Below are 23,796 nucleotides of genomic sequence, written 5' to 3'. Positions count from 1 at the left end.
TAGATTTTCAAAAAAAATGATATCAAATAAAAGAAAAATATCTAACGTTTCAATATAAATTATTTTGATTTGTTCATTTTTAAAAAAGTTATGGTAGTTTTAAGAAAAAAAAAAGTGAAAAAAAATGTCAAAAATTACTAATTTTTAAAATTGTAATTTTTTTTTGGAGATTTACCCCATTTGTGGGGAACGAGGGAAAATTTTTGAGGGTAATGTGTTCAACTAGATACGATTTGTGATCTTTTGACGTATTGTTGAAAGAAATCGATTTAGTGAGAGCTGAGAAAACAGACATAAAAAAAAAACACATCATGGTAAAATTAATACCTTCGCATCGAAGCTAAAATTGATGTAATTTATTTCTGATGACTGAAATCAATTTTACCACCAGTCCCATGAATGTCAATTTTTTTTTAATCGATTTCTTTTTTTCTGGTTTTGAATATATCTTTTTGTGGTAACAATTTGTTAAAAAGTTTTCAAAGTTTGCAATTTAGTCAAAATTAATCCACATGTATAATTTAATCTATTATAAGAAATTTTAATTAAAAATGGATCGGTCAACAGCTTATCAATATTGTTGTATCTTCTCTGACCTTTTATATTATAAGATTGAGTTTCTTTAAAGGGGTCGAAATTTATGTCACTGAATTTAACGTTTGCACGCTGTTAAGTTGGATGACTTAATCGCGATAACAAAATAGTTTCGTAACATCAGTAAACTAAATAAATCAATGATATATTTGAAGTACAATTAGTAATAATCCAAATCGTGTATTTTTTTGCTATAAATTGCCATACAGTTGTGTACTTAACGCTTATAAATTCAACATTGCACTATTATCGAAATGAAAATTAACTTCACCTCACTTTTCGCTGCAATTCTTAAACTTAGCACATTTTTGATACTATGTTAAATATTAGAAGTAATGCACCTTAAGTTTACCTTTCTTACTAATAATTTTATATAATTTAAAATGATGATCTGTTTTTGAGATAAAACTCAATAATTACTCAAATGTTGATACTTTTTTTAGAGCATAAACATAATTGATTTCAATCTACATACCCTAGCACCTCTATAATCAAATGCTTATGTTTAATATAAAAAAATTCGAAAACTTTTATTAAATAAAGACCTAATATTTAAAAATTATATTTTATTATAGCAAAAAATATATAATTTTTAGCAATACCGTAATATGAAATTGACGTTTTAAATACTTTATAATAAAAGGTATTCACTGTGATATAGTTCATGAGCAGCATTTATTAAAATAATTTATAGAAAGTAATTTGTTCAAATTTACACTTAATACTGGAACATTATATGCATACTATTAAATCAAAAAAATATCTTATAAAAAAATGTGTACAATATGTATAATATTATAATTAGAAAATTTCAATTAAATTCCACTTATTCAAAGAACTTTCATTGGTACAAATGTCCATAACAATTTCAGCATTAACTTTTTTAATGTTAACACTTAAGCATGTACCAGCTGCTAAATTATATAATGCCGTTTCTGTCTGTAAATTAAAGTAATAATAAGAATTACTATACATACATCTTTTACCTAATATAAATTAGTAGCTTCATGCAAAAATAAGTCAACTCTATTTTCAAAACTTATCAGTAAACTAATAAAACTAGAATTTTTTAACACATACTTGTTTTTCTTTTTAACTTTTTTCTTGGATAGATGCATCTATCATTTTTACTTTAATTAGAAACAGTTTAAATCTAATTTTGTAAAATTTGAGTCATTTTATTTTTGCATAGAGCTCTTGAAATTAAAATAAGTAATTAAACTGGATTACGAATAATTGATATTTCTTTAAAAATCCTAAATGACACTTTTAATCATAATTCTTTTTTATGATTAATTTCATTTAAGTGTAACGATTAAAATAAAAAAAAAAAACGTTCCGATAACTTGTCGTCTTTGAGTAACATGTAATGTTTGGTGAATATGATATTTTTTGATTAATTTGTTATATTACAATAAACAAGCTTTAAATTGAAATAATTAAGAATGATGCAAATATTCTAAAGTTATACAAAAAAATTCAAAGTCGTTAAATTTTAACATATTTGTATGATTTTTGATTTTAATGCTTGACACAACTTCTAAAAATCAAGATTTCGAAGTTTTTATTTATCGTTTTAATGTACATTGTATTAGCTTAAATTTAATGTAGGTTTAAAGATTTCAGGGTTCATAAAATATAATCAAAAAGAAAATTGGTGATATGATTTTAAAATTAATTTTTTTGATTTTTAGTTAATGATTAGATTATCAAAAAAAAATAAAATGCAATCGGCAAGGCAAGTCCTATTATGATTACTCCTATTATCAACATAAAATAGCCATCACCTATAATTAATGTGTATACATATTATTTTTATTTCTAACCTGACCATATGATCCTAAAGAGAGGATGTAGGGCCGTCTTATAGGGGCATCACGCCCACTCACTTAGTAGAACTTAATAGTACTAGTCGATAATTTTAGTTAAAACTTAGGACATTAAGAACTTAATGTCTAAAATATTTTAGCGTTAGAAAGTATTTTTCTCTAATGCAGTCGTAATTTTAAGAGGTTTACGAATTTTTTTTTTTTTTTTAATTACTCTACGGTACTTTTTATTGAGACGATCATACATCTTAATCAATACAATTAAATGATTATCAAAATTATAAATATACAGTTTTACTAATTAATATATATACACTAATACAACATTAATGAGATTTACACTTCCAGTGAAGTGGTCCCCCTAACTTAGTCTTATAATAATGAATAATATTTAAAGTGTAAAATAAATATTTATAAATTTAAACCAAGTCATATGGCTTGACGCATTTTAAACGTCTTAAATATTTCTTAAGTGCTCTTTAAACCTGACCCCTATAATTCTTTTTGTTAGGACAAACCAAAAGAAATATAGGGGTCAGGTTTAAAGAGCACTTAAGAAATATTAAAAATCAAGAAGTTGAGAAATCTCCAGTGACTGAACATTTATTGACACATAATCACTCCATTAAAACCATAAAATTAATTAAAAACGTAAATACAAAGAACTCAATATTAGGGAGGCAATAGAAATGTTTAAAAATATAAACAATTTAATTAATTGGGATCTTGGTCAACTGAATATTTCATTATTAAACTTGTGTAAACTGACAAAATGTGATAATATTACTTAGTGATGACGTCACTAAGTGATAAGGTCACTAGGTATATAAGGGAGTTTTTTCTAGTCGGGATGTCAGTATGTGTTTAGCGTTGATAATGGTAACATTGTTTCCAAAATACGTATCCGCGACTTTTCAGTAATTTTTTGTGGCTTTTAAGTTTAATATTTTTTAGTTTTTTAATTAATAATATTTTTAATATAGTTTTAATATTACTTAATTATTAATATAATTTAAATTATAAAAAGTTATAATGAGTAAAAAAAATCAAGAATAACAGATTTTAATTAAATTTAAATAGAAAAGGGTTTAACATTAATAGTGTACATGAACTTACATTATCAGAATATTTCCATCGTTGTGTACTTCCAATTTCATTACACTTGCTTATTACAGGTTTTCCAGATGAACTATCCAAACATAAAAGTTTAGCTAATACTAATTCTTCTTTATCAGTTTTATACCATATCTACAAAAAAAATTATAAAAAAATATTTTATTGGCCAATATTTAACAGTGTATGATTTACCTGCTCCATGTTTTGGATACATGGCCTTAGTACAAGTTTGCTATTTTTAGTTTGGTAACCATTTAGAGGATGAACACACAGTTTTGAATTGCTCAAATTAATCTAAATTATAGTAATACAATTTAGATTTATTTTGAAAAAAAATTGATGTTAAATAATTAACCCACCACAGATCAAGAAAAAGCAAGCCTGTCATATTTCTTACTCACACATACAATTCAATGCGCCTTTGGCTATCCTATTCCCCCCCTACATGAAAATATTTAGTTATAATTATGATTTTAAAACCAAACAAACCTAGACATCTTGTAAATTCCTATCGTCCAATAAATTTGCTGCCTACATTTGGTACACTTTTTAAAAAAATCATATTATTTAAAATTATTTCAATTACAAATATTTACAATATAATATCAAAATCGAAGTTTGGTTTTTGATCTAAACATAATACAATCCATCAAATTCATAAAATAATATACAAATTTCATCCACTTTTAAGATTAATGAATTTAGCTGTAATTTTTTGGGTTTTTCTCAGGCTTTTGGCACTTTAAACTTTTATTTAAAATAAAGAATTTTCTTCCAACCTTTATTGCCTAAATATCACATCATTTCTTAAAACCCAAATAGTTCAATTAGTTCAATAAAAAAGTTTTAATTATACTATTTTTAAAGTTAAAATCTCTCAAGTGACCTTTTGCTTTTACTTTACAACATAAATACTTCTGATATACCAATCTCCAACAGCGCTGTGTTAGAAATATTTGCGATTTACTACCTTCAAACAAAGATCCATTCGTTGTTTTAAGTCATATCCAATAACATTTAAATCTAATTAAGTCCTGAGTATCCCAATAAAAAATTAAAATTAACGATCAAAGTCTGTATAGGTTAATTTCATTCTAAAACTTAAACCAAGTAATAAGTAAATTTCTCTTCAATCAGCAGTATAATACTAGGTATTGTGCATGATAAATAACTAACTTGGAATCATCATACAAGTCAAAAATATAAGCAACTAAATACTCGTCTTTATTAATTTCGACTAATATTAAAATACAATTTAAGACTAAAAAATAAAATTCTTATACATAAAACAATAATTGGACCAAACAGTGTGGTTCTATAGAACAGAAACTTGAGCATCTGCTAAATTAACAAGTATACGTTCTATTCCAATTCCAATCAATAACTTTAAAATTTATAACAGATACATAACAAATATTACTCTTCACAGTGATTTAAAAATACCATTTTTAAAGAATTCGCTAAAAACTACAACAAAAGATTAAATATTAACTTTTATATTATATTAAAAAGAAACTGGTATATAGTATAGATTTAATTTAGATCAAAGTTAAAATATTTATATATTAATTCTGAGTTTCCATTACTAGACGGTTTACTTATTTCAATATTCGTATCCTTATTATTAAATTTGTAATTATCATCATAATTTATTAACAGAATGCAATATTCTTTTATAATTAAAAACAACAATAATAATTTGAATCAATAATTGATTATTTTAAAATTAAAATAATTATTTTAGTAAAATATTAGACATAATAATTAATATACATTACCAAGAATTTTGCTGTGTAGTTACGAATTCGTTTGTTCCAAGGTTGAAAAGCAGGTCTATCTACAATTTTTAGTTTTTTATTTACATTTTCAATATTATCTGTAGGCAATAATATTTCTGGATAAACGTTTTCAAGATACCATTCAAAATTTTTACATCCTAATTTTTTTCGTAACTCTTTCCTTTCAGTTATGTCACCATATTTTATATTAATAAGATCTAAACGTTTACTTATAAAAAATTTCTGTAATGATTAATATATTTTAGTTTAAAATTGTCTCGCATATAATGCTAAATTTTAAGTTTGTTAATCACTTTAAAATCATCCAACCAAACATGAGCTAAACGTAAAGAATTTCTGGCCATGGTATCTTCATTATTAGGAGCCGAGTATGGTCTATGTTTTCGGAATACATGTCCAACTCTAGAACAAGGCTCAATGAAAAGAGAGCCACCACACATCCATACCTTTTTCATTTAAACCAAAAATAAAATTTAATTATTTTCGGGAATAAATACAAAATACAACTTTCTAATGTGTATTTTAAAAATGAAAAGATTCTTAGGGGTTTATATAATTTTTTACTCGAAATGATAGTTCCAAATTTTCACCACCCCAAATGTTCATTCCTGGATCATATTCTCCAATCTCACTAAAATATTCTCGATCCACAGCAAAAAGACCCCCAGCAATTGTAGGTGTTCTATAAAAATAAAGTCTTATAAAAATACTTTTTTCTTGTATTCAAAATAATAATTCGAATACATTTTTAAAAAGATATTTAGAATACATATTTGAATATTTAAATATACAGTGTTCCACCGTAATTTTCTTATTTGACTATATAAATAAATGTTGAAATTAGTAAATCAATGTGGGGCATCTATATGATATAGACTATATCTACAGACTGATTCTTTAACACTAGTCACTCAATTTTCAAAAAAAAAAAAAAGGTTCAAAAAGTATATCAGAAATCGTATGAAAAAAGAGGCATGGTACGGAATTAGTACCTGCAACCTAAGGCGTTGTAGAGACCAACCTTACCACTAGGTTACCGTGCACTTATGATTCAGATCCTGGTACACTTTCATATAGGTTGATAACGTAATGTATGGCTGAGGAAAACACTGTATCGTGACAATATTCATCCCTTATTTCTTATAGGTGTGTCAACTTATTTTTATTAAATGACGACATAAATATGTCATGCTTCACTCTACTTCACCCAAACTATAAGACTGTTATGGGACCAGCTATGGTTATATTATGTATAGTTTAGAGTGACAAGAGAATAGAGCAGAGATGAGAATACTTAGTTTAGTTTTAGTTATTATAAAGGTGGGGAAGAACTGCCCGTGCATTCAGACCTGTAGGTCTATTGTGCGCACCTCCTACCAAGTTATATTAATTCGGTTTCTTCACATAAATGTTTTCATCGAAGTGTTGTTGCCATTGTTGAATATCTAAGACTAAATATAAGCGTCCTACAAGGATGCTCCATATATATTCAAAGAGTCCTGTTTCTTTAGCGAATATAAATATCTCTTTAGGTTTTATGTTTTTCATATTTTCTTTTTCAGGAAGAGATTTCCTAAATGTTTAGGTCTTAATGTGGCCAGGGTATCACATTGAAACATAAGGTGAAATGAATCTTTCTTTTCTGTTCCACACTTCATGCATAGTGACGATTCTATCACTTCCATTATGTAATGTTTAAGCAAATGATCGTGTTCTGTCAGTAGTCCAGTTAAAGTACTTATTTGTTAACTAGTCATATTATTAAGATACCTCAGTAGTAGACTTTGGAGTCTTGATAAATTAAGTTCTTATGTAGAAGGATTTCTTTTAGAGGCACCTCTTTTATAACTTTTGTTTGAATTTTGGCTTTATAATCGGCTTACTGTTCAAATATACTTTTTTCGCTTTAAACTTTTTTTTATCTTATTAATCTCATATATGATATATAGTCCCCGCAGACTTAATTTTAAGTTACGATTTTGCATTTGCGCATAGTATTATATTTTGTACATTTTACCAAGGAATGTTAAATGTTATATAGATAAGTTATATATAAATTTCAGGACGGTCATATAAGTAAAGAAGTTTGTACATACATTATCAGAATAGTACAGTATTAATAATCCTATTAATTTATATATGATGTATTAGTCTATCGTAAAAATTGAGATTCATCAAAATTTAATTTTTAAATATTTCCAGGAATAACTTGCCCAATTGTTTTGTCGTTATTCTATAATATTAATACAACTATTATAACTAGAATATTAATAGTTATTGTGTATACTTAGGGTGTATTTAAGGGGGATATGGACGATTGCCTCCTTGAACCAGCACTATCAATATTTTTTAGGCGACATTATTAACAAACATCAACCTTATACCCAATACATTTTACTATTTCTTCTTTTTAAATTTTACTGATTTTAATAATTAAATTTTTAATATATTTTTGTTACACTTATTCTGATGTAATATTTTCTCAATAAACCACTTATAGTGGCAGGCGCAAACGTGTACTCCTACCGAATCAGTGGCCTACTTACTAGAAGAGGCTTACGCGAGCATGAGATATGCGGGTTTTCCAGCTAAACGAAACCTAGTTAATATAAAAATATTTAGCATTTTACATAAATATTATTTTTGTATATAAAAAAAAAACCCCCAGCACAGGGGGGTCGCGGCACAGTGGTGACGTGGTATAGATGGATCAAGTATAATGATATCTGACAGTGATTAAAATCACTATCAAAAATAAACGCTTCGATGCAAATCTTTAGATAGTGTTTAATTTTAAAAAAATTGGTGTTCTATTCCAAAAGCTACATTATCGGCTAGTTCATTATTAATAATAGCATTCGGTAGCCATTTTCACCGTGAAGATAAAATAAAGTCCGAAATTTTTTTTTCGCATAATAAAGTAAATTACATTAGCTTTAATTTAAGATATATATAAAAGTGTCAGACTTTCCGGAACACTTTCAAAATTTAAGTTGAAAAAGTTCTACTTTCTACATGCATTTTTTAGATTTGAACCCCCCTCGTATATAGGGAAATGGTCCGATTTAAAAAAACAGTATGTCAAATGAAAGATGTATATGAATACTACTCCTCATAAAAAAATTGTACTGATCCATACATTTTTCAAAAAGTTATAGCATAATAAAGTTAAAAATGTAAAATACAAAATCGAAAATTTTCATACAAAAATAGCATTTGGTAGCCATTTTCACCGTGAAGATAAAATAAAGTCCGAAATTTTTTTTTTGTATAATAAAGAACATTGCATTGGCTTCAATTTAAGATATATATAAAAGTGTCAGACCTTCCGGAACATTTTCAAAAGTTAATTTTTTTTGAAAAAGTTGTCATTTTAAACCCCCCCTTGTGGGCAGGTTAAGGGTTAAATTTATGAAAAAAATATACCAAACGAAAGGTAATGATATTACACATCTATATAAAAAAGAATTATATTGATATGTTCATTTTTGAAAAAGTTATGGCACTTTTNCGGATACGTTTATTTTTGAAAAAGTAATGGCACTTTTAAGTAAAAAATTTTTTAAAAATTTCAAAAATTAGCGATTTTTAAATTTGTAATTTTTTTGGAGGTTTCCCCCATTTACGGGGAACGAGGGCATTTTTTTCAATTTTTAAGGGTAATGTCTTCGACTAGATACAATTTGTGATCTTTTGACGTATCATTGAAAGAAATCGGTTCGGTGAGAGCTGAGAAAAAGTGGTAACAGACACAAAAAAAAAAAAAAAAAAACACATCTTAGTAAAACCAATACCTTCTCAGCTTCGCATCGAAGCTAAAAATTATTAATATTATATTATAATAAATTTATTAATATTATAGAACAATTACAAAAAAAAATTTCATATGAATATTGATTACTGTGATTTAACGTTGGACAACATAGTTGAATTAGATGGTTCCCAATTTTTACGATACACTCATAGATTTATACATCATATATGAGATTAATAAGATAATAAAAAAAAGTTCAAAGCGATAAAAGTACATTGGATCAGTAATCTGATTATAAAGCCAAAGTTCAAACAAAAATGTATATACAGGGTGTTCAGTAAGTTAGGAAACAGTTAAATTGTTACAAACAATGAGTACAATAGAAATTCGTTTCCTTATTTACTGAACACTCTGTATAACAATAAATTTTATTAAAATATCAACAACATTGTATTATAAATATATTTTTAAGAAATTGACAAAAATTACTTGAACACTTAAGAAAATAAACATAATATATAAAAATAACAAATATTTTAATATATAATGTTTTCACACTGTTTTTCTAAGTAAAAAAAAAATACAAATAATTGTGTAAACAAGAAGGTCGTTATTAATTTTTTCAATTCAATACAATTTGCTTTAATTTTATTTTTAATGGTAAAATGAAATTTTGAATATTTATATTATTTAATAATAACACAGGTTATTTTAAGGGATAGATTTTTATAATAACACCACGACCATTTATAAGTCCAATAAGTTGATTCGTCTTAAAATTATAGGTGGAACAAATCATTTTTTCTTAAGCACGCTTTTTAGCGTTTTATAATAGTAATTATAATTATTAATGGTCCCACTAAGCGGGATTTTTATTTTACTAAGTTATTTTTAAATACTCAGCTTAAAATTGAGATTTTTTTCAATTGTACCTATTTATAAAAACGATTTACTTGATTGGTTTGATAAAATCTTCATCTGTAATTAAAGAGCCTTTTGGTAAACTATCCCATTTGAAATGTAAACCCCAATTAAAACCACCTCTTACAAGTGGAGAAGATTTGTAATCAAATGTATCTGGCTGTATGATATCAATAATTGGAGCAATAATTTGAGTTCGATTATCTCTTACTCTTGTTAAAAGAGGTTGAATCCAGTCAATATTGACTTCTACATGACTGTCTAGAAATATCAATATCTAAAAAAATGTATATGATTATTTAAGGAAACAATAAATTTAAATTGATGTGATAACCAGGTCAGGATTTATTATTTGACTATAAGAAAATCACCAATGTAGTAAAAGTTATAAAATCGTCACACATCAGAACTATGCTTACTAGGGTGGATCAAAAAACTAATAAAAATTTATATAATAATAAAGTTAATATGGTTCTCATTAAAATTTTGAAAATCGACTTTTTTTGATCCACCTTAAAGCTTACTAACGATTCATACAAATTAATCAATCTTCAAAAACAGTCTCTATGGTAATTTCATAATAATATTTGTTTCAACTAATAATGTATTATCTCAGAAACTAGAAGCAACAAAAAAATCCAGTAAAATGCTTGAAATAGCGTAATAAATCCAAAAAGAGTTTTTTTAATACTTTATTCGATTTTTACGAGAAAAACCCGTGAAGTCAGGGCTCAGTATTATAGACACAAGTGTAGCTTAATATTTGACAGTAATTAACATCACTATCATAATACTCTGGCAAAAACAGTCGTTATTAATTCAAAAATTATAAAATATATAAATATACTTTATGATTTATTTATCAAAGACAACTAATTGTTTTTAAAATAATAAAAATCTTATGAATTTTTTTTTGTCTTGTTTAAGTAGTTTTTATTTCTTGAATTTTAAATCGTTAAATAATTTTTATGTCAACCCCTTGATCCTTATAAGTGTACCAACTTAATTTTTCTAAATGGTAACGTTCACATTTAAATAGTTTATAAAACAGAAAACTATCCAACTAAGAAAATAACTGATCGATAACAACTTTTGAAACAATAGTTCAATAGTTATGAAGATTTTTATATCCTAGTGGGAGAAGTAATATATTATAGAGGAATATTAATCTACATTTCACCTCCAGTTAACATTTAGAAGTGTTAATTACTTCCGGAATACTGGATTAAATGATGTTATTAACCAGTCATTTATATATATATATATATATATATATAAACAAATTTTTATTGTTTATTATTAGATATAAACATTTAAAGGTTCAATTTTTTTTGAGTTAATATACATGTATAATAAGGGAGTACAAATACAGGTAGCTAATTGGTTTTTTATGACTATATTCGCAGGTATATAGCCTTTATTATCAATGGTAGTAGGACTCATTGTTGTGAGTTTATAAATACACTAACTGTCAATATAGAAATTTTATCTATTGATAGTCATAACTTACAATAAACACTACGTGACTGTAACAGCAATGCAAAATAATATAAAAAATAAATATAGTTTAAAAAAACAGGCTTATTTATTTTAGTTGAATCATTTTTTATACTAAGAACTGAAAAAAATTAAGTTGGTACCCTTATAAGAGATAATAGATAGATCTAAAGAATATTTGAACACTTTAATCAAGAAATAAATAATACTTAACAAAATTAAAAATGTTTTTATATTAAGAGAAATTTTAAATAGGTCCATTAATTTTAGAAAAAGTTTAAAATAGTGAAAAAAAATAAAAATTGCCGTTTTCAACAAATGTAATTTGTTAAAATAATTTTGTAAAAAAAAAAAAAAAAAATTATGTACCCAGCTTACATGTATTTAAACAGTTTAAGATAAATTTATTTTAAAATATTAACTAGGAATAAGCGCAGGTAGACTATCACAATACTCAAACTCATTGTTCAATTCTGTCTACATATCTTCTTCTTCCTCGCCTTCATTCCAACTACATGGGGTCAGTCATCCTTTTTTTCCCCACGACTGGCATAAGTGTGGACCGCCCTGGAACTACCGTGAGGTATTACTTCAGGGCGGCCCACGCCGTCTCTAAAACTCACACCACCACGTTGTGAATCAGCTCTTGATTAATTTCGATCTGATTCAAAACGTGGTGTGGCCTCCCCCGTCTTAGGTCTTCCTGTACAGGGCGGCGCGGCTGCCTCTGCTTCAGGCGTTCCGCTTCCTCCTTCTTTTCTAAGATGGATTCGGCGAACGCGTGGACGACCTTCCACGCCTCCTCAACATCAGGTTCACCAAGGACCAGACTCGGATCGTGGACCCCAGAGAGTCCCGTTCCTGGGCCCACGCCTCGCACCGGAAGAGGGTGTGCAGAACGCTGTCAGCCTCTCCCAGGCGAACCGAACAGTGGTCACACGTCGGCGTGGCTGGTTTACGAATACGGTGTAAGTACTTGTCAAAGACATTATTTCCACTTGTCACGATCTCTGACATCATCTACGCTCACATCAGCTGTCCTCATTTCGCATTTAATAGCATCCCTTCATCTCTTTTTTGATCTTCCTCTACCTCTTTTTCCTTCAACATTAATTTCTATAACTGTTCTTACAGCTTCCAATTATCTTTCCTCATAACAAGACCAAACCCTCTAAATCTATTTTCTCTCATCTTATCCACGATTGACGCTACACCTATACTCGTTCTTTATCCTATCTTCTCTAGTCATTCTACTCCATCTAAGCATTCTCATCTCTGCTACACTCATTCTCTGCTCTACTTTCTTATCAACCGCCCAACACTCTGAACCATACATCATAGCTGGCCTCACTACAGTCTTGTAGAATCTACCTTTCAGCCTCATTGGAATTCTTTTATCGCATAACGCAACAGACGATTCTCTCTACTTTAACCACCCTCACTTAATCCTGTATCTAACATCCTCGTCAATACCATCGTTCTTTTACACAACTGATCCTAAATACTTAAAATTTTTAACCTCTCTTATTACGTCCTCGCCTATTGTCACTGACCTTCTCATTACACCTACCTTATGTTCTCCTTTGTCAACGTCGTACTCTATATACTCTGTCTTACTTCTACTTATTCTTAAACCCTTTTCTTCAAGAGCTGATCTCCACACCTCTAGCCTTTGATTAATTTCTTCCCTATTTTCTCCTATTAACACTATATCGTCAGCAAACAACATGCACCATGGCACCTCTCCTTGTATTTCTCTAGTAATTTCATCTATTACTATAGAGAATAAATAAGGGCTTAAAGCAGAACCATGGTGCACTCCTACTCTTATCCGAAAACCTTCTGTTTCTTCTCCTACACTTTTTACCCTGGTACAAGTGCCATCATACATACCTTCTATTATATTAATGTACTTTTTCGGGACTCCTTTTCTTATTAATGCCCACTTTAAAACCTCTCTCGATACTTTATCATACGCTTTCTCCAAATTTATAAATACCATACACAGCTTTTTCTTCTTTTCCCTAAACTTTTCTATTAGTTGCGTCACACAAAATACTGGCTCCATTGTTGACTTACCAGGCATAAATCCAAACTGGTTTTAGGTACCGATGTCTCATTTCTTATTCTCTTATCTATTACTTTTTCCCAAATTTTCATACATTCATGAGGCTTTATGCCTCAATAAAATTCCGCCTACATATAAAAATTTTAATTACTTTCAATGTATTAGTCCAAAAACTGTTATAAACTAATCATTTTTGGTTTTACAAATTAGTTAAATATGTATTTTGACATATAAAAAATTCAACTATAATTCTTTTTATATTACATATAAAAAGAATTATAGTTGAAACTATACAATCTTCTATCAATACAATTTAGGATATGTATAGAGGAAAAAATTGGAAAGGAGTAATAAGTTTTAGAATAAGAGTAGGAGTGCACCAAGGTTCTGCATTAAGCTCTTACTTATATTCTATAGTGATGGATGAAATAACTAGAGAAATACAAGGAGAGGTGCCGTGGTGCACGTTGCTCGCTGACGATACAATGTTAATAGGAGAAAATAGGGAGGAAATTAATCAAAAGCTAGAAGTGTGGAGATCATCTCTCGAAAGAAAGGGATTAAGAATAAGTAGGAGTAAGATAGAGTACGAGTTTGGCAAAGCAGAAAACGAAGTAGATGAATTGAGGAGATTAGTGACATTAAGCGAGGACATAATAAGAGAGGTTAAAAGTTTTAAGTATTTAGGAACAGTTGTGTAAAAGAATGATGGTATTGACGAGGATGTTAGAGACAGGATTAAGTGAGGGTGGGTAAAGTAGAGAGAAGCGTCTGTTGCGTTATGCGATAAAAGAATTCCAATGAGGCTGAAAGATAGAATCTACAAGACTGTAGTGAGGCCAGCTATGATGTATGGTTTAAAGTGTTGGATATTCGACAAGAGAATAGAGCAGAGAATGAGTGTAGTAGAGATGAGAATGTTGAGATGGATGTGTGGAGTGACTAGAGCAGATAGAATAAGGAATGAATATATAAGAGGGAGTATAGGTGTAGCGTCAATCGTGAGATTTAGAGGGTTTGGTCATGTTATGAAGAGAGAGGAATTGAAAGTTGCGAGAACAATAATAGAAATTAATGTTGAAGGAAGAAGTAAAGGAAGTATTACAAAATCATAATCATTGTAATACCTGGCTTGTAGCTAATTTAGCACCAAACAGCCTTGCTCGAATCAGTCCTTCTCTTTTATTTGTTTTTTTCAAATGAATTATATTTTGTAAATTCTGAGATACAATGTATGAATTAACAGTTTCATGTAAATTATCTGAACAACGAAGAAGCATTTCATATATATTTAAAAAAAAATTCTAACTAAAATCCTTGGTTTGTTGTAAAAACTCACTAACAGTTTTTTTTTCGAGTTTTTCATCATCACCGCAACTTTATATACTAATTAGCCTTGTAGCAAAGGGAGATAATGTAGTGTAATAGGAGGGTCCTGTTAGATTTCTATATAACATATTAAGTGAACTCCGCTATCCTAATTCTACGCCTATAAAGTCGTATTCGCAATATAAAATATTCCTTATTAATGATAAATTAAGTTTTATAATATTTATATGATAGGAGAATTAGAAATTTCTTTAAATTTGTCTTCTATAGGGAACGAACACTTTTACTTACTAAAATATTATCAAAACTTATTTCATATTGAGGACATGAATTTCATTTGAAGCATATTCCATTTGTTAATAGACCTATGCTATACGAGCTTTCTTATCTGTTTTCTGAGGACACTCCGCAGGAGCACAAAATTATTTGACAATCCTTTCTGGTTACCATTAAGGTTTTGAATAGAAGTCTTGAGAAAGACACCATAAAAATTCTACGGAATATCTAATAAATGATTAACATTTTATTTTATTTTCCATTTCAAATTTATTCTAAAAGAAATCATATGAGATCCAAGGGAGTACTTCAGCAAAAAACAGAATTCTGTTTTATATGTCTTCTGTTTTAAATTCAATATAATTTTTGAAACTTAAAAATTTATTGTCTACAAAAATAAATCAAATTACAACCAACCAGAATTAAATGTTTAAATTACTCTGTCATTTTTTAAGTAAGTAAGTATAATATAATTTATTTTTTGTGTTGGAAGCCAAAAAAATTATATTATTTTGTACAGGCGCCAAAAAACTCTGATTCAAATTGCAGACCTTGGTCGGCCGTTCAACTGTTCGGAATCCCAAAACGTGAGAATCATTGGTTGTCAAGGGCCAAGACGATGGTATGTGTAGACATGTTGTTAAACGGCTGTGCCTTTGGTCATTGAGTAAAATGGTCCACGCACGTTACTAAATATGTGTTATCGACTGTTAGAGGTAGAATATGAACGAATTTGCGTTTTTTTAATAGAAAGGTGTAATTTGCAATACGCTGTGTCTGAACAATTTCGAATGCTGCCATTTCAAACAGCATTTGGTCCATTTAACGATTTCATAATTCATATTCAACTAACAATAGCGTGCTTTGATTTGGCATAAAGTTGATTTTCGAACACCGTATAACGTGTCTCGCACAACGTATATCGAGGATATATAAGTATATTCTGTACCAGAAGTAAAATCTACAAAAAAGACCCGTCAGATATATCATGATTTTATAACCGTAAAACGGTTATATTGTCGCGCCTTGAAAAATACGACGGTATGAATAAATTACAATTAAAATGACACGTGATGCACCTGTCGATCAATATATTTTTCACTTTTATGTGTGAACAATGTATACGAGAAGGTTGTAGTTTGTATACAAAACCGTTGAGTACCCTTCGATTATCTAGATGAAGTAGCGGGTACAGAGGAATGCATCAAATAATTTTCTGGAGTGACCGAGAATTTTTTGGAAAAAAATTCGAATGGTTGCCATGTTTCTGTTTTAACACACCACTTATCGAGTCATTGCTAGCTTCCATGATGAGTTGTAACCGTGTGTTGGGCGCTATGTGAGATCGAGTTGTCGTAGCGGCGAGTGTTCCTCGGCACGCATTGAAGGCGATGCAGGCGTCATACATCTACAACAAAGGTCCGTCTTGTTTTTTATACTTGCAGATGATACAGTGAGGCTTGTAGTGCGCGTTGCGTTTGGTATGAATCTGTGATAAAAATTAACGGATCCTAATAAACGGTGAAGTTTGTTTTTTGTTGTGGGACATCCCATTGCTGAATAGTCATGACAAGTTCCGAATTAGAGTATTATACTTTTTCATCAAATACGTGACCGAAATTTATTGGTCACGTGGATGACTGAGGTTGATGTTTTCAATCGAAAAAACGTCTATTCAATTTTTAGACGTCATTAAAAACGGAACAATAATTTATTTTAATTCTACTAAATGTAGCAGCATAATTTTAAATAAAATACTTATTTTACCCAAAATAGCTTTGATTTTATAAAATGGACAATTTAATATTAAAATTATTTGTATATTACATATTACATAATACATAAGCTAAACTTATTTTAACTTTTATTAAATATTTATATTGTTAATTTTTTTTTAATAATTGAAAAGAACTAGTTAGTTTTTATAATTACTAGAGGTAACATTAATTTTCTTGGAAACAATTGAAAATGTTTAATTTTTGGAAAGAAGATTATTATTTGATTCAAAAAACTGTACAATAATGTATAATTAAATATTTAACTGAAAAAGTATATGCTTAACATTATTCCTGAAATACATATGCTCGATTTTTTAGTCATTTTATTGTGGTTTTTTGAGTTAATTATTTTTAATATTTTTTTAGTTTTAAATTAATATATTTAATCTTTCATAATATTATAGAAAAAGTTTTACACATAATTTCACATAAATCAACCATACATCTTTTTAAATTATTTATAGATTTGATTTAAAAATAGAATTTTATCATTAGAAATTTGGTTTTTGTAATACTGGACGCAACAATAATCTGTTTCAATGGACCATAAATTATTTTTATAGTAGTTATCAAAAATTTTTCCATACTGGTCATTCAACAATTTATGATATAAAATTTGTATTGAATATGATAGTATGTGTCTACTAGTCATCAATGACTTCTACATACAAAAAAGTAAAATAACAATAAAAATTTGGTTTGAAATCACTTAACTTTCAATAATTAACTAATTAACTTTCACAAGAGATAAACGGTGGATTGGATAAAAAAAATTCTAAAAACAAAATTTTTTGTAAATTTTTTTTCATCATATTATTAAGGTAAAATTAGGGGTTTTCATTAAAAAATAAATGTTAAGGTTGTTATTACGTCTGAAAAAAAGAAAAAAAATGATGTAACTACATATTATTGTAGAATTTTTTGAATCAAAAAATACTTTTCTTTACAAAAATTAAAAATTTTCAATAGTTTCTGAGAAAATGAGGGTTTATCCTTATTGAATCATTCTGTATATGATCTAAAACTAATGACAAAAACTTTAATATTTCAAATTGTAAAATACATAATTAAATAGATTATTTATTAAATAATGATATAATTAAGAAAATGACTGGTCAATAACAACTTTTAAAAACGTATAACAGTTGTTATCAACATTTTAATAATAGGTGTGAGGCAGATTGGTTGAGAAATGTCTCACAATAAAAATAGTAGCAACCGTGCCTTATTCCCAGTCTATAATTTAAAATTTTTAATAGTTATTATAAGTTATACTCATTGAGTAAAATATTCCTAATATTAATCCAAAAGTTTTTTAAATTAACAACATTTTTTATTTATTATGTGGTTTATAATTTAAAAAAATTACTCTGTATATAAATATGAAAGAAAAATTATTCAAACGATAAATAAATTTCTATTAAAATAGCTAATGGTTAATGTCACAGGCCATTTAATATATAATTACAAAATACACACACTTTTATGAACAATTGTAAATGAAAAACACAGCACAGGGGGATTGCGGCACAGTGGTAACACAGCATAGTTGGGTCAAGTATAATGATATCTTACAGTGATTAAAATCACTATCATAAAAAAACGCTTTGATGCAAAACTTTAGATAGTGTTTAATTTAAAAAAACTGGTGGATTATTCCAAAAGCTACATGATCTCCTATTTTCTTATTTATATCCTGATTACAAGTTTTATGATTTATAAGTATAATATATAAATAAATAAATAAATATCTATATATATTTATAATATATAAAGAGAAATGGTATTATTTCTCATAAAAAAAATTGAAAAAAATTCGAAAATTAGCGATTTTCAAATTTGTAATTTTTTTTAAAGATTTCTGCCATTTACGGGAAACGAGTGAAATGTTTTTTATTTTTGAGGGTAATGTCTTCAACTAGATACGATTTGTGATCTTTTGAGGTATCTTTGAAAGAAACCTGTTCTGTGAGAGCTGAGAAATGTAGTAACAGACACACACAAAAAAAAAAAACACATCATAGTAAAATTAATACTTTCTCAGCTTTGCATCAAAGCTAAAATTTAATAATTTAAGGTACAGATAGACAGATGTCGTATATAAGACATTTTAATTTAATGGACTACATAAAATATCAATGATAAAGGTTTTGGTAAGGCTGTTTAAGAAACTTATATATGTTATTGATATTTTTAACTCTATTGGTAATATACATAGAAGGCTATATTAGGAATTTTAAGGAACATATTAAGTTCTTTTTTTAATACTTTTTAAATTAATTGAGAAGTTACAATGAAATACTATTTTTAAATGTATAATTTTTCAGTAGATGCAATTTTCTAAAATCAAAAATATACATTTTTCACAAGATTGTTATTTTTAAATCAATTTTTTAATAGAAAAAAATGCAATTAAACTAAAAATAATCACAAAATTTGATGCCGCATTCAAATTACAATAAAAATTGATTTAAAAAATTTTAATTTAAGGTTACCCATCATAGATAATGATGCTTGAAATATCTGTCATTATTGTAAATTATCTATAAATTATAATGCTTGTAAAATCTATGGTATTCATTTGAACCATCTAAAGTTGGGTAAGTCAATGTCCATGCATATAAAAAACATTTAAAAAAAATAAAAATAAAATTGATTCTATCATGTTTTTTTGTAGGTTTAAACTAAGTAATTCTGAGTAAAAACAATATATTTTTAATTATCCGCTAACTACTCAATAAAACAAAACTGATTTTTTTTGTTTTTATCATTAACTATAAGTCATAAATTAAGTTTACAAAAAAATTGAAATTGATTAAATCTTATATTAAATAAGAATTTTTAATTTATTATAGATGTGTTTCTTTAACTTTTTTTAATTAAATTAATCATAATAAAATAGTAGACGTAAAAAAAAAAATTATATTTTATTTATTTAGGTCTAAGGAAAATGTCATAAAAATGCTGTCATTTTTTGAAGTTTTTGTGCAATTAAATATCGATGATATGGTATGAATTGACTCTATAGTAAAATTTACATAAATTCAGATTTGTATCAAAGCAAAAAAACTGTTAGTGAATTTTTACACTTAACTATTATAATTTTGATATATAATACTTACTGTGATCACTGTAATCATCTATTAATATAACTTCATGCAATAAATTATAAGGTGTTCGTCTAATTACAGATTGTATTGTTCTAAAAAGAGCTTGAGGGTGTTCATTATAAAAGCAAATAATTATGCTTGCTTCTGGTAAGTTTTGGTCATATTTTAAATAAGAGCATCTAAAATATAAAAAACAAATATAAAGAAATAATGCTACTTGTATCAAGATCAAGTTTTATAGCTCATATTGTATATTTATCATTTATTTATTTGAATATCAAACACCAAAAAAAGGCAATTTACAAAAATAATATACAGTAGAACCTCATTAATCCGGACTTCGCTTAATCCGGACAGCTGTCTAATATTATGAAAAATACACAGTTTATGCCGTAGACTAAAATAAACATAAAGGCAAGTTCCTCGAATTTCCCATAAGTACATATATTCTTATCTACCGTCATTAAAGTTATCATAAACTATGTATTAGTAATTTATATTTTGGTCATTATTATATATATATACATAATTCTATCCACATTAAATATATAATATTTTTGCTGGACCTAATATCATGTTTGCAATATATATAATATATATTATATCATATATAGTATTTAGTATAATATAATATTCTTAAATCTATAATACGGACATGTTTTTTGGTTATTTTGTTTAATCCGGACTTTCATTAAATCGGACAACCTAGAGCCCTTATTAGTCCGGATTAATGAGGTTCTACTGTACATGATAATCTATATCACAGAACAAAAAATAAAATATTAATATGTATTAAGTGTGAAGAAAAATGTACAACAGAATAATTTATAGAATCGGGTTTAAATATTTAAAAGAGAAATTATTATATAAAAAGTAGATGTGACTAAAACTATGAATTGTTAAGGAAGCGGAGCATTCTGTGTAGAAGAGTGATGAGAGGGAAAACATGAAAGAGAAAGTAATTTCTAGTAGGATAGAATGGAACACGAAAAAATATAGAGAACAAAAGTCTGGTACATCAATTAAACCATTAAGGAGAGCATTGATAAAATAATGGTTAGCATCAACTTGCCTGGAAGCAAGAGTAGGGATACTAAGGGTGGACCGAATAATCGAGTAATCAAGCGGGTGTGTGTAATTTTAAGGAAATAAGCAACATAAGATAGGAAATTTATTTATCTAATTATTATTACAGTTCATTAGCCACTAACAATGACTGGTTAGATATTTTTAAAAGACAAAAGCAAAACAAAAATATGAAATCAAAATAAATTTTTTTTTATTTATTTGGTGCAAGTATATTTTAAACTACTTTTTACTCCTTATATGAATATTTGCTTTTTCTCTTAATTAAAATACTTAAAATCTTAACTTTGCAATAGAATTCTTTGGAATATTAACTAAATATGTTCACTATATAATAATGATCAGTTTTATATCCTTCTAAATATCAAACTTAAAGTGCTACAGATGGTGATAGCTCTCTTTTTTTTGTTAGTGAGTCAAAGACGGTTCTTGGCTAGGCCAATGATGAACGGGATAGATACTATATCTGGCTTGCACAAGAGATACCACCATTGAGAAAATCACAAAAAAAATCTCATTGGCACCCAGGGAATCGAACCTATGACTCCGTGTGCCAAAACATATGATTCTACAAACTAGGCCAGGCCCTTTTAACTAGATATATCCATTATTTAATAAAAAAAGGTTGAAAATTATTTTATTCATTAGAAACAGCTTAATGCATATGTGCAAAATACAGACATGTTTAAAAATTTACTGCTGAGTTGGATTGGACTAAAACTGTCAAAGGAAACTTTAATGTAATGAAAAATTAAAAAAAAACCCAGGATAGGGGGTCGTGGCACAGTGGTGACGTGGCATAGTTGGATCAAGTATAATGATATTTGACAGTGATTAAAATCACTATCAAAAAAAAACATTTTGATGCAAATCTTTAGAGTGATTAATTTTAAAAAATTGGTGGATTATTCTAAAAGCTAGATGATCTGCTATTTCCTTATTAATATCCTGATTAAAATAAAGTATGTTGAATGAAAAAAACTTTTCAATAAGTTATAGCATTATAAAGTTAAAAATGTAAAAAATAAAATCGAGAATTTTCACACGAAAATAGCATTTGGTATTCATTTTCATTGTAAAGACAAAATGAAGTCCGAAATTTTTTTTTTTTATAATAAAGTACATTAGATTATTTTTAATTTAAGATATATATAAAAGTGTCAGACTTTCCGGAACACTTTCAAAAGTTAAGTGTAAAAGTAAACTTTTTGTGAAAAAGTTGTCATTTTAAATCCTATCCTGTGGTCAGATAAAGGTTTAAATTTATAAAAAAAATATACCAAATGATAAGTAAAGACATCAAGCATCTATAAAAAAAAAAAATTATATTGATTTGTTCATTATTGAAAAAGTTATGGCAGTTTTAAGAAAAAAAAATTGAACAATTTCGAATATTAGCAATTTTTAAATTTGTAACTTTTTTTTGGAAGTTTCCCTCATTTACGAGGAACGAGGGAAATTTTTGAGGGTAATGTCTTTGACTAGATATGAATTGTGATCTTTTGACGTATCGTGAGACGTATCAGTGAGAGCTGAGAAAAAGTGGTAACAGACTCAAAAAAACACATCATAGTAAAACCAATACCTTCTCAGCTTCGCTTCGAAGCTAAAATTAAATAGAAATAATAGTCATATTAAATTTAATAAGTACTTAACTGTAATCTTTACCAATAATATGGAAGTGGCTTATTAAACTTTTGACTAATAAGTTTCAGTTTAGTAATTACTGTTAAATAAAAATACTAGTCATATTGTAATAATGAAATCATTAAACCAACACTAATTCAATTTATTTATAATACTTAGTTACATAGGGTTCAAGTTAAAATTATTAAATTTTAAACATCAGTTTATCGATGCACTTTTACTTACAATTTATGTCTTGTATCAGGTAGATGTTCTCTGTAATCTCCAAGTCTCAGACTAATCAAAGCGTTAAAACCATGATCTTTGTAACCTTTATCCCTAATATAAATATCATTATCTGTTTTGATAACTCCTAATTCTTCTAACCCTAAAATATAATTTGAACATTATCAAACATAACTAAAGCTTAATTTATACAGCAATTTTACTAATATGGGATTTCAGATACTTCAGTTCTTGTTTATTTGTGTAATCATATGTACTTCTGGGATATAAAATCTGTTTTTGTGAATAGAGATCAATATGCTTAGAATTAAGTTTCCAATACATGAACAAGCTTATAGACCACGTTAACGAAGTAAATATACAACCAAAAATAAAAAACTTATAATTATGCATTTTCTGAATTATTTTTTCTTTAATGAAATATCATTAAAAATTGATAAAAAGATATGAATTAATTGTAAAAGAAATTAAAATGTACATAAATGTAACAACAAATTATAAACTAGAAAATTTAAAACGGTTTTATTAAAAGCACAATTGTTACAAAATAAATTATTTTTTTGTAAATAATAATAAATAATAATAGTAAATCTTATTAAATTCATTTTGATCTAATTATCCATCTACCTATGATACTTCATTGAAGAAAAAAGGCTTTTGATGTGATAAACTTATGAGTGTGAATCTGCCAATTTTTTATCCACCAACTTCTTATCATTATTATATTTCGGTTACCAATTAATTATACAGTATAACGCTTTTTCTTA

The 23,796-nt window shown here is 27.2% G+C and overlaps 1 protein-coding gene across 1 annotated transcript; it reads right to left on the bottom strand.

The window, feature by feature from the left end:
- Positions 1-1,250: 1,250 nt before the first annotated feature.
- On the bottom strand, positions 1,251-23,701 carry LOC126903708 (polypeptide N-acetylgalactosaminyltransferase 35A-like). The gene is made up of 11 exons (XM_050682114.1): positions 23,233-23,701; positions 23,030-23,171; positions 20,084-20,250; positions 14,706-14,839; positions 10,046-10,290; positions 5,903-6,020; positions 5,632-5,784; positions 5,318-5,560; positions 3,732-3,833; positions 3,540-3,671; positions 1,251-1,533 (listed from the first exon to the last, which is right to left on the bottom strand). The coding sequence occupies exons 1-11, from the start codon at positions 23,420-23,422 to the stop codon at positions 1,396-1,398; spliced, it is 1,764 nt and encodes a 587-aa protein (XP_050538071.1). The 5' UTR covers positions 23,423-23,701; the 3' UTR covers positions 1,251-1,395.
- Positions 23,702-23,796: the final 95 nt, after the last annotated feature.

Source organism: Daktulosphaira vitifoliae, unplaced genomic scaffold (assembly GCF_025091365.1).
Source record: "Daktulosphaira vitifoliae isolate Bord-2020 unplaced genomic scaffold, ASM2509136v1 Scaffold_1, whole genome shotgun sequence".
Classification (NCBI taxonomy): Eukaryota; Metazoa; Arthropoda; class Insecta; order Hemiptera; family Phylloxeridae; genus Daktulosphaira; species Daktulosphaira vitifoliae.
Note: the sequence above shows the minus strand (reverse complement) of the source record. Positions and strands in the feature narration are given on the sequence as shown.